Here is a 13,150-nt window from a genome sequence, read left to right as displayed (position 1 = left end):
ATCGTGCATTGTTGGAATTATAACTGCTGAGCCATCAGATCAGCTCCCTTGGCAGCTATTTACCGATTGCAATGATTACATATCAGCAATTCACACTGTGTGTCATTTACACCCCCCATTATGTTTTTAGGTCTGTTGCAAATTTTTGTGACACGTATTAATGAATATAGAGTCGTCATGTTGCATTTTAGAAAAAGGAAGAAATTTCCCCTGATTGCTAAAATTTTACTTTTTCTGAGGTTCTGGGTTTAAAATCAAAGTTACTGTAAGCCATCTGAAACAAATTTGGTGCATAAAGTACTTGGCTGAGTATCTATCTATCTATCTATCTATCTATCTATCTATCTATCTATCTATCTATCTATCTATCTATCTATCTATCTATCTATCTATCTATCTATCTATCTATCTATCTATCTATCTATCTATCTATCTATGAGGCCTTAAAAGTTACCTAATTTATTCAAATATGCTATGGAATTGGTTACTGGTACAAACACGTCAGGCTGAATTACGGCAATATTCCAACTTACCATTGTGTATCATATAGTAGTTTTACAGTGTTTGTGCAGAGTGGTAGCTGAGCTGGCGTGCAGTGTGTAAAATAGATTTGTAAATTCTAAAGAAAGCAACAGTGTAGAGTTACATAGAACCTATTTAAAGTTAATACAAGATTATTTTCACTTTAAAAAAAGTCGAAATATCTAACTTTGAAACACACAAAGAGGAGTTTTTAGGGATTGAATCAATGACTAGAAAATATGACCAGGGACTTTAATAGAATGTACATTAGTAAAGGTTAGAATGATCATATTTTTTGGTTATAAAAGATGTTCATTTAATTTTGTTGATTTCATTGCCCTTATAAAAGCTTTATTTAAAAGTAATGTGGAACATTGTGCACTGCACTGTGTAAAACTGACAAGTTTTTAGTCTGTGCTCACTGATATCAAAGGGGTAAACTAATTCTTGAACATTTCTCATTGTCCAATTCAAACAAGGATTCAAAATTCGATGAAACTCAACACCTTTAGCACACTATAGCAACGTGACAGAGTCAAACAGCCATAACATAATTTTTCATCATTTTAAAAGCTCCAGTATTCCCAGACAGGATTTAGGTAATCTCCAAAAATTATGTCATCATCAGCAAATCTGTATTTTGATGTCAATATAATCCACTTCCATTAAAAAGTTCAGAGATTTGTGCATCCTGGACAGTAAAGTATACATTGTCTGGATCCCCTTTCATACATGAACTCCTTTATGTTAATCTGACAACGACTGAGTGTCTTGGTTTCATGTCTGAATGTGCAGCCTGTTCATTTTTTCATAAAAGTTGTGATGGCAATCTTACTAAGCTGAACCTGGTAACATTTTCCTGTCACTTTTACTACAGCACAAGTCTGAACTGCACCTAGTCACATTAGCACATAGATATGCACAGGGGTGGACCGTGGCAAAAAAATCAGTCCTGGCATTTTTGGCCCAGACCGGCCCACAACATTATCGTTTGACCGAATCAAGCACTCATTTTTGAATGCAAGAACAAAAACTGACAGAAAGGTCGGATTTTCAGAACAAACCTATACAAACTTGTTGACAAGTTGGAAAAAAATTGCAATCCAGTATAGAGCAGGGGTATTCAACTAAAATTCAAAGAGGTCCAGTCAGAGAAAATATATTAAAGCAAAGGTCTGGAACATCATAATGTCTAACTGAATTAGTGTGATATATGTTGATGTAACCTAGTAGTTTTATTACGGTCTGCCTGTAATCAGTAACTGACCATCAAAGCAAATAAGTAAGTAAGAAAATGAGTGAAAATGAGGAAATGAGTATTATAGTGCTAAAAGGGTTAAATACCCGCAGCATCAACTAATGTTAATTAGCGCAGTATATTGTTGGTAATAATGTTGGTGATAATAAATCATCCCCAACAGGTAGACATGACTGGTCAGGATCTAACAAGCAAATTACACTGTATCTTTTACTGTGGGTGAAATAGAAATTAGAATATCATCACATATTCACAGAGTTTTTGATGTTTAGGAAATCATACAGAAATTATGGTGATAGTTTTCTTGACACTTTGATAAGCTGGTATTACTTTAGAGTTAATGTTTGTTTGTGATTGTATTATTGTGTATTATACATCACTTGGTGTATTTCTAATCTCGCATGAATGACAAATATTGTGTCACAATATGCTGTCATTTTAACGGATTAATGAAGCCAGCAATGTTATATATCCCAAGTCTGAAAAGGGCATAAGACACTTCTGGTTCTAATATGATTACTTTGATATCATGGATGCTAAGACCCACCTTACTGCTGCATAAGCCTCTTCTCTGTACCTTCTCTAGCAAACAGCCAATATACTGTATACAGATTTCAGCAATGACAGTTTATATACCAAAATTTGTAGCTAACAGTACAGTAAAACACTGACTGTGCACCACTGTGACCTAGTACCAGTGGTGTGAAAACAGTGTCATAATAAAATACAGGGTGGCTCAGTCAGGGTGGTTAAGTTCTAAGGAACAGAGGGATGGCAAAAGAGTACAAGAGGAGTGCTGACTGCAGTGTTTCCTTGAGGTTCTGGCCAGCCTGTCTCCAGAGTTCACAGCACTCGTCAGGCCATTGATTGGTGACACTGGTCAGAGCTACTGGAAGTGTCCGCAGAGGCCACCAGGCACACAGACACTCACAAAGTCAGAGACAGAGCTGCTCTGACCTTATTCCTAACATAATGATGACCAGCCTGTGTCAGCCTGAAGCCCGTTTCCTGTTCTCTTTGGCCCAGTTCAGAACTCTGAGTTCAATCAGCGTTCATCCGCAACAAGAGCCTGGATTGGAGAGAGCTACTGCTGTATGTTCTGTCCTGCTCGGCCCTCTTAAACCCAAAAAAGGGGGTTATGTGAGGACACATTCAGACTCTCCAGGACTTGCAACGTGATTCAACAATTCTAACTGTTAAACTGCAACTCATTTCCTGGTGACAGAGACAGAGGCATGTATCAAACTGAATGCACTGAAAGAAATGTGTCAGTGTATCAAAAGTCTTCAAGTAGAAAAAGCTGGCTTTGAATCTCTTGTCAGATCTGTCATCTCGCTTACGTTTCTTTGAGCTGCATATTTAAATAAAAAACTTGCCAGTTTTAGAGAAAGTTCTTCAACAGCAGCTTGTGATCAAGGAACATTTACCATTTAAAGCTGAAGTATGCAGTGTTTGTTTTTGGGATCACTGGGAAAAAAATCCATAACAACCTTACAGCAGTATGTGTTTCAAGTGGTTTAAAAGGAAACTGGACTTCTGCACCTGCTCTTGGCGAAGGTTTAAACCAAACAGAGGCCTTTTTTTCCAGAGCAGCTGAGCTAGCTTAAAGAGCGACAAAGTCCATGTTGAAAGGAAGCTGTGTTACTGCAATGGGTTAGTTAGAGATTTTGTGAGGTTAAACTACCGTCTACTTTTAACCTTAATTATGTAAAGCATCTACTCATCTGGTGGGAGGAACTTAGAACAGAAAAGCGAGGTGGGAGAGGTGTAGGAAGAGGACTATTTATCTTCAAGTTCAGGAATTTTCCCCCCAAGATTTCTCCCTACCCCAACGACCATGTTAGCTTCATTTCTTTACCCTTTGATGCACAACATGGGTCAAAAGTGACCCATATTCAATGGAAAATGGGTACCTCCTGACCCATGTTGGACATACTGTGCAAAGCTTTTATTGCATTCTTGCTTAGATGTAGATGAAACCCCCATTCAGTATGAAGCTGTAATCAAACAACAACTAGTCAAGCTCACCTCTTTCAGATGTTATCAATTAAATCGCCTGTTATCTTCCCTGATCATTCCTATTCATATGGGTCTGTAGGGATGTTCTTCACCTTCAAGACTCAGTAGCTGCATTATCAAACCAATTAATGGTGGTAAAGTTGCAATTTTGCACTTACAGGAGGTACAAAGGTCTACATTTAGATGTTACAGGGAAAAGTGAATGCAAAAGTCAGCAGATTCTCACCTTAGAGACTTGAATTTGAGCCCTGTCTAGGATCTTTTTTTTTTCATCTGCTGTTCATTAATTGAGCATTTACCTGGTGTTTGGTTGAGGGCGGGCACCCAAACTACCTGGTTAAGATTAGAAAAACTGTCATGGTTTGAATTAAATGACACCAAGTCACTGCATTTATCACGTTACAAAGTTCCATTTTGTATGTTTCCATGATGGCAACTCCATTGAAGATTTTGAATGGGTGTATTCACACCACTGCCAGAGGTTGACAATATAATCAGAATTACTTTCAGTGTATGAATAATTAGAATGGATAATAATGGATCTGCTGAGCCTATACAAAGTGTAGGAGGTTCTTCAAGGTCCATATGTATGGAAATGACTATGGGTCTTTTAATGGGCTGATAATGTCTGAAATGGGTTTACTGGCCTCACTAACTTGCCTTGTGTTTACTGTTGTCTTGTTTGTTGTCTGTTTCTCAATATGCATCTTTTCTCTCTCCCTTTACCTCAACTAGTCAAGGCAGATGGCTGCCCTCACTGAGCCTGGTTCTGCTGAAGGTCTTTTTATTTCAAGGAACTTCTTCCTCTCCACTGTTCTCAAGTGCTTGCTCAAAGAAGATTGTTGTTTCTTTCCAGAATACTGGAAAGTTTTGACCTTTACATTTATGCTGGGGAATTTGTAATGTTAATGCTATGTCTCAATAGGTGAGCACGGAGGAGACTGGGGTACAGGTAGTAAATGTCTGGCAAAAGGTGAAAAAAAAGTCCTTCTACTGTAACATTAAGCTTTCTAATTACCACATATCCTCTCTGTTGAGGAAAATGTTGCCCCCCTGCTTCAAACTTCTATGCTAAGCTAAACTAATCCTCTCCTGGATGCAGTTTCAAGTTGAATGGATAGATGAGAAAGTGCTGTCAATCTCCTCATCTAACTCTCAGTGAGACAGCAAATAAGCGTATTTTTATTCCATCGGGAGGGAAATCCTGAATTAACTGAAGAGATGATGAACTGAATTGAAGTCTAATCAAAGTAAACACCTCAATAGTTGTTTGATCCACAACAATCACTTTCAGCTGAGAATATATACGACCAGTCAAAACTTTGGACACACCTTCTCATTCAATGGTTTTTATTTGATTATTTTGTACATTGCAGATTAATATTGAAGACATCAAAACTATAAAAGAATCATATGGGATTATGCTGTGAACAAAAAAGTGTTAATCTTCAGTATTAATCTACAATGTAGAAAATAATACAAATAAATAAAAAGCATTGAATGAGAAAGTGTGTCCAAACTTTTGACTGGTAGTGTACATTAAGAGCAAACACAAAGTCAGTCTTAACCAGCCCAGTTAAAACTGTTCTGTTATGCAAATACACAGGGAGCAAAGAGAAACAGAGAGAGACCTACCCAAAATAATAATAGAGCATAAACTGCTGCTGGAGAGCTTTTTCTAATCCCAGGGGTCTTCATTATTTTCCCAGATGCTATTACCTCCACATAATTATGTTGCCTCTTCAAACAATCAGTTTGTTATTTGAGCAAATTCCACATTTTACCTCAGAAGAGCAGCAGAGCTAAAAACTGCAAGTCCTGTTTTGAAGTGGGTCTCAAACAAAGCTCATGCATAGACATGAAGGCAGCTCTGTTGCTTAATACGTGGGATAGGCCTACATAATGATTCTTTAATGTAATGGAATTTGTTAGTTCAGTATTCACGCTAATCTAATTTTTAAATCCGAAGGCTGACAAGATAAACTTATCAGCTGTGATGTTGACAGAGAGTTTGCTGGTAGTATTTATCCATCTTTCCTCCTCAGCAGCTTAGTTTGAGATTAGAAAAAGAACTGAGAGGGTGATTCAAAAAGTTCTCGATCTCACCTGGAAACAAGGGACCTAACTCTCATTTTGGGGCATAACTGCATACTGGAAAGCCTTATACCACTGTTCACAGTAAGTCTAATGTTTGTCTACATTTCTTTGCATGTGACGCCCTTCAAATCAGTAGGTAAGATGGAAACCAAAAATAACAAGAAAGGAGCCAGAGCTGGACACTGATGTTCATGGGTTCAGCTATGTGTTGGACAGTTGCTCGTTTATCATTCATGACCTTGTGGTAAAATGGCCTCCACTTAATCATCCAACATTGCTAATTTTGGGCATGCTAACCATGGATTGTCTTCAGTGTTTTCCCTGCCCCACTTGAAATCAACAACCCGAATAGCAAACAGACTTATTATTCAGATCCATTTTTTGGTTCCCTCTTTAGCCATTGATTTTTAAACATTGTCATCTGCAAAGAAATGACAACAAACATTTGAATTTTTGTGGACAGTGATAAAAGACCACACTATGGATGAAACTCATTTTGAGAATGAGTGGCCAAAATTTTCAAAGTTTCCTCCATGGGATAGGTGGGCTCACCTTTAGAGATAGGGTAGATAGAAACTCAGACTTCCAGTAGCTTGGCTAGAGGAGCTGTTTCCTTGCATCTAAAAGGAACTAGTTGAGGTGGTTCGGGCATCTGATTCATATGCCTCTGGGGAGACATCGTTTGGAGGTTTTCCAAGCATATCTGCCTGGAAGGAGACCACGGAGTAGACCCAGAACCCGCGGGAGGGATTATATATCTCATCTGGCCTGGGAACACCTCGGGATCCCCCAGGACTAACTGGAAAGCGTTGCAGGGGAGAGAGGATGTCAGGAAAGACCTGCTTCAACTGCTGTCTCCGTGACCTGATCTTGGTAAGTGGAATGAAATGGATGGATGGATAGATGGATGGATGGTGATAAAAGGCTTTATAGTATACAGTTACGCCACTTGTTACTGGGTAAGGCCAGGAACTTTTTGAAACCCCTTTTGCTGTTCTTTCTCTTTTTCCATTTTATCTGCTTCCTCTTCTTCTAGACCAAGAATTTGCTGGAGGGATTTTATATCTCATTTGGCCTGTGAACCCCTTGGGATCCCGCAGGAAGAACTGGAAAGCGGAGATAGGGTCATCTTAAATGACCTGTTTCATCTGCTACCCCCTTTAAGTGCCAGAAGATGGATGGATGGTGATAAAAGACTTTACAGTATACAGTTATGTCCCTTGTTTCTGGGTAAGACTGAGACATTTTTGAAGTACCCTTTGCTGCTCTCCCATTTTCCCCTTTTTTTCTACTTCCTCTCCTCCCTAAGTCCTACTTTACTGCCTCCTCCCTTGTTGCCCTACTCTCCCAGCTCTGCCTCAGCCCACTTCCAATACCGTACACTCACACCTCAGTCTCCCCCTGCTTATCTCCCCCCCCAGAGTGAGGGATCAGAGCGGTGAGGGTCTAGCTGAGGGAGTAATGAAGGGTTGGAGCTGTGAGCCTGGCAGGGTGCGATCTGCACTGTCACCCCGAGGAGAGAGAGAGTGAGATAACACAAACTTCCCTCATGCGTCAATCAACGAAGCTCCCCGGCGCTTGCACGAATGCTTTCGCTTGAGCTGCACCTACCGAGACGTACAAGAGGAAATACAGAAAAGGCACACCAAAGACGCAGACACAAGACTCGTTCTCCCCTTCAGAAATCCTCAAATAAATGCCGGAATAAATTGTTTGACAGCACAGGCAATCGACAGCACGCTCAATCACATGCTCTCACAAGGCACCATTCCATTTAAAATGGCTGCTCATTCTTTGTGCTTCCCTCTGATGTGACGAGTTGAAGGCAGAAATCCAACTTATTCAAGTCTGAAAAGTGGAACATGGGTTCGAAATTCCAACCAGACTCCTCCGCAGGGGTTTATTACAACAATGAATGGAACATTCCAGAAAAAGTGAGCTCACAATCGCACTGGACCGAACAAAGGTCTTGCAACAATCGTCCTATAATCTGCTCCAGCAGCAAGCCTAATTAGCCTACATAGTGACACAGGCACAGGACAGGAAGCACCATGGTGGCAGCAGCGGTGGTGGTGGTGGGGGGGGCAAACATCATGTACCTCAAAGCCTCCTCAACATAGCACAGAATGGAGAACAGAACACGGTTTGTAGTATGTCTGCACAGTGGAAACACATGGGGAGTAAATTTCCTGGGATTCTCTATGAGGTCTGTGTTGTGTTTGGCAGCTTTTTTAACTCACCACTGTCTGGTGGTTGACTTGGATCACCTCATCCCCTGCATGGATCTTCTTACACTGATCTGCTGGAGACTGCAGAGGCAGAAATTGGAGGACAGAAAAGGACAATAGGAACAAATTTCAAAAATTCTGACGCAATGGATTCATTGTCATAATGGAATATGAGACTAGAAGTTGTGGTTGATGGAGTGTCAAGTTTCTGAGTGAGTGAAACAAAAACTCACATTCTCTGTTGTTCCGGTAATAACATGAAGTCCATCATATGTTGATTTGATATACATCCCCTGAAACATAAGAACATGATTCACAAGATGAGACACAATACACAAGGAAGTACATATATTTTTAATTTGTCTGCATCTCTGTTTTTAGACTCTAGTCAGATTTCCTTCCCAGTAACTTCAGATCTGACTTCGGCTTGACTTACAGATAAAACTTATTTATTCCAAGTCTTCAAACTGTACTGTAACTCTGCTTATCTAAAGATTTGATGTTTTCATAATGTGCTCTCCAATATGCTTGATCCAAAATCTCCACTGATGATTGATGGAGTTGACTTTGAGGGCAATATTTTATGATTCACTTCAATTTTACACTCTTCAAACCAATCAATGACCTCTGATCTCTGTATAAAAGAGCTCAGATTTGTTCCTGTTTTTCTATTAATTTATCTTGTGTGGACATGAAACTTCATTTCCCTGTAGACTTGACTAAATGGTTTGAAGCAAAATATTCAAGTCTGTAGTTTGGATGTATTTCCCTAACGTGCACACATGGAAGTTATTCATTCCTATGGTTATGCTCTTGTGAATTTTTTAGCTCAGCTACCACAACGTTAAAGAGGACAGTCTTTATGTTTTCTTAAGTATTCACACTGTGTTAAATTTGTAGGTAAAAAGAACAAAAACAACTTCACAGTGAAATGCAAATGGTGCCTGGTTGATATTAAATGTGTAGCAGCTGCAAGGAGCTCTACTTGAACTTTGCATGGCAATGGTTAGCTTTTAGTTCAGCTAAAACTGTCAATCTGAGGGAAACGAACAAACTTCCCACCTAGCAGGGAAAGTTACAACAACTTAATCTAACATTACCTCAAAGTTCTAATAATTTATTAAAGAAAACAGTTTCAAAGAAAGTTTTAAGTATATTTATCATTTCAAATAATGTTCCTATGAAGTGAAAATTTTAACTGTGACATTCCAAAGACATTCTGACAGTGTTGTCAGGGCCAGAGATTATGCTACGCAAAAATCAAAAAACATTTTCAAGATGTTTTTGAGGCCTCAGATGACAGAAAATGTTTCAGAAAACATCTCAGTGATGTGATATATTAATCTATATATAGGTATAGAGCATTTGCCCTGCAATATTCTGTTAATGTCTTTGGGGTTTTGTTGACGTAACACATATCATGTTGTTCTGTAAAACATCCTCACAATGTTAGACTAGTTGTATGATAACAAGGGAAGGGCATTTTTAACGGTACATTCGGAAAATGTTTTAAGAACGTTAAGGCTAAATGGTCGGGTGACGTTATCACCAAACATTTTTAGAGCATAATTTTAAGAATTTTATCCAACCTATAAGAAACATTCTGGGAACTAGAGAAAAAAAAACTTTACAAAAAACTTTGCAGAACTTTCTCAGAATGCTTTTTGAATATCAGTTTAGGATATGCTACCAAAAACATTTTTTGAACAGTACTCTAATGAGCTACTTTTCTAAGTATCGTTGTGACTTAGCAAGTTACTATTAAAAGGCGGTAATCTAATGTAACGTAAAAAGCTACTTTCAGAAGAAAGGTTACCCAAGACTGCTTATTTACACATCCAGTACACACAGATCTGTGTTAGCATTGTTAGCAGTTCTGTCTATTTTTCCAGGGAAATACCTGTCTCTCTAGTTACTAAATAATCTGTCGCTTTCTGCTGAAAACAGTTTAGAGAAAGAAGGTTGATGAGAAAAGAGTTTGTAGGCCAGAAAACTACTACAATGATCGAACAGAAGCTGAAAGACTTTGCTCTCATTACAAATATGAACTTAATCCATTACTGAACTAAAAAAGTTGATTTGTGCAGCTTTAAAACAGCCTTAGTTTGTAGATTTGTGTGTGGGAATCCTCGGTGCGTCCTTACCAGCCCTTCACTGGGCATGATGCTGGTAAGATGGACCACCTCCAGATGGGCAGATTGAGAGACCAGAGAGTCTGACGACAGAGAGATGATGTGGTCGCATATCCCTGCTAAGGTCTTACACTGGAGTTGGAGGTAAAGAGAGCAGAGAAAATGACAGCAGGAAAGAGAGAGAGAGAGAGACAAAAAGAGAAAGATAGAAAGTTATTGAGATTGGGTTTGGACCGCGAGGGATGCTGTGACCTAGCTGGAGGAGGTGAAACAGACATCATTTCATCAGATTGTTCCACATCGCCACTTCCATCACTCCGGCATCCAAACTGTTTCCTGTCACAGTCTCGTCCCCAGGCATGCCCACAAGACGCCATCACAGACAGAACAACACATCACCGATACTAGCCGGCCCGAGGTGCCCAGATGACATTTTGTAATGTCTAAATTACAGAGCGCAGTTTTCATTTGTGGTTATCACTGTGGGTTTTTTTGTTGTTGGTGTTATTGAGGAAGATCGAGGCTATTTCTGCCTTCATATCAGCTGTAATATTTTCACTCCGCACTTATATTCCTAATACACATTACTCCATCTGAGTGCATCTGAGTAAATATGCCAAATGAAAAGCATTCACTTCACCTTGGCTTTTGTTCTAAATAAACCTTGACTGTTTTTCAGGCTATTTGTCTGCTCGGTCACGCATGCAAGTTAATTTATCATCAGCAACATCTCTGCCTTCTAATCTTGGCTTACTGACTGCAAGCGGCTGTACAGACACTGTTACCCCGGTTATCCTGCCTCATAGCGCCGCCACTTAGCGCACACATGCATGCAAACACACATGCTGGAATGTAGCGGGCATACATGTAAGAGAATATGTTCGCAACACAAGCAGCAATGAACCCTTCAGAAAATAATCTCCTGATCTCAATCCTAATGAGCAATTACCAGATTATATCTATGCAGAGAGGAGATCTTTAATATGCACACACACACACTTATATATGATGCGCACACACAGACACATGATAGCTCACAGCCTGTGATTCATTCAGTGTGAGAGAAAAGGTGGGGATTCTTCAGTGAGCTGGTTATGTGATGCTCTCTCTCTCATTCTGTCTCGCATAAATCCACACATGCTTCCATCCATTTTTTCTGGGTCAGTTATTTGAACATTACTTTGCCTGTTTAGTTTGCTGTTTATACAGTAACATTATGTTCTTGTCAATGTGTGCACTTTACGTAAGGGGATACCCGGAACAGTTTGTGTCATGAATAGACACCAAGCAGCATTTTGAACTTGAAGGAGGAAAGAAAAGGGAGAAAAAGGGGCAAGCAGTGTGTTTCTACTCCAGCCTATAGAGCCATAAATAGCATGTGAAGTCCCCACAGCGAGCGACAATGCCGTGGCTCTGCTCGTGCTCCTCTTTGATCATGGGACTAATAGTGTTGACCTGGGATTAACACTGGGGGCCGAGAGACAAAAAGGCCAGTCAGCAGCGTGGAGACTCTCATCTCCTCCAGCTCTGACACACTCTGGCCTTGATCTGACACGCCTCCGGAGCATCAGAGTGCAGATTATAGGGAAGTTAACTTATGTGGCTGGCTGGCGTGAGATTTAAGAGCAGTCAAACAGAAAGCCAGACATAGTACACTGCCAAGTGGATTAAGCTCCGGCGAGAAGCCCCCTCTCTTCTCACCACCACCAACACCAACACCTTCCTCATTCTCATTCTGCACTTTCTTCGTCATCACACCTTTCCTCCATGCACACACACACACACTTCTTCATACACGGTTGCATAATGCATAGTCTGTATGGTCACACACAATGCAGCAAAACTGGGGGGGAAAAGATAGACAAAGGGGGGGAGAAAGAAAGAGAAAGGCAGTGAGGTTGGGAAGGGAGAGTCCGGGAGGAAAGGGGAGAAAACAAGGGAAAGGAGAAAACACACAACTAGGACAGTCTTATGTAATTCCTCTCATCCTTATGCATGCATGCACATAAAAACACTCACTCATACACACTTCACGCTCCATCAGACACACAGACTCACACATGCTCATATCTTATCTCTCTTATTCTCTCCCACTCTCACACACACTAACACACACTAACGCACACACACTACCCTGTCCATCTGATTGCTGCAGGCCGTAGTCTAGAGCAGAGCAGAGCAGAGCAGCACTGAGTTTTGCATTATTGAGCAGGAGCTGAAAAACGTACAACTACGACTACAGTAAACAGTCTCTGAATCCAGCGCATTTTTTTGTATTATTATCAGTGTAATACAAAAAAATCTGTGACATACTTTAAAAATGTACAGCTATATTTGATCACTTGTCTATATTTTTAGGTATTAGTTACTCCACCAAGGAACACGGCGGCGTTATGTGACGATCAGCGTGCGTTTGTCTATCCGTCTGCTATTGCGTCTGTATGCAACATTACTCAAAAACGGACAAACAGATTTGGATGAAATTTTCATGGAAGGTCAGAAATGACACAAGGACCACCTCATTAGATTTTGGCAGTGATGCTGCTTATAGTCTGGATCCACGGATTTATTAAAGATTTCTGTATCATTGCTAGATAGCGGCAGTGTCACTGTAACTATGACAAGAAGTGAACACTACATCAACTGCCTGCTGATGATCACATGATTGTGATCCTACTACAAATCCACCATTGCGGACTTATTGGGACTTATTCGTTGGAAATCATACAAGGAACAATTGATTAAATTGTGGGGGTGTTTCAGAGTCCCATCAATTCCCGCCACCCCATACATATTTAGATCACAGAATTCGGTATCTGTACATAATGTACACATGGGTAACACATGCCTGTGCTCATTGCAAGTTCATGTTGTTCGTGGGTACATCTATATTA

The 13,150-nt window shown here is 40.1% G+C and overlaps 1 protein-coding gene across 5 annotated transcripts in view; it reads right to left on the bottom strand.

The window, feature by feature from the left end:
• Positions 1 to 13,150, bottom strand: part of si:ch211-26b3.4 (connector enhancer of kinase suppressor of ras 2) — a 79,415-nt gene that overhangs the window by 33,555 nt on the left and 32,710 nt on the right. For all 5 annotated transcript variants that reach the window (XM_055016627.1, XM_055016628.1, XM_055016629.1 and 2 more), the window contains 3 exons: positions 10,269 to 10,388; positions 8,358 to 8,417; positions 8,137 to 8,205 (listed from right to left, as the gene is read on the bottom strand). In XM_055016627.1, coding sequence (XP_054872602.1) covers positions 8,137 to 8,205; positions 8,358 to 8,417; positions 10,269 to 10,388 — 249 coding nt within the window. The remainder of the gene's footprint in view (positions 1 to 8,136; positions 8,206 to 8,357; positions 8,418 to 10,268; positions 10,389 to 13,150) is intronic.

Source organism: Amphiprion ocellaris, chromosome 13, assembly GCF_022539595.1.
Source record: "Amphiprion ocellaris isolate individual 3 ecotype Okinawa chromosome 13, ASM2253959v1, whole genome shotgun sequence".
Classification (NCBI taxonomy): Eukaryota; Metazoa; Chordata; class Actinopteri; family Pomacentridae; genus Amphiprion; species Amphiprion ocellaris.
Note: the sequence above shows the minus strand (reverse complement) of the source record. Positions and strands in the feature narration are given on the sequence as shown.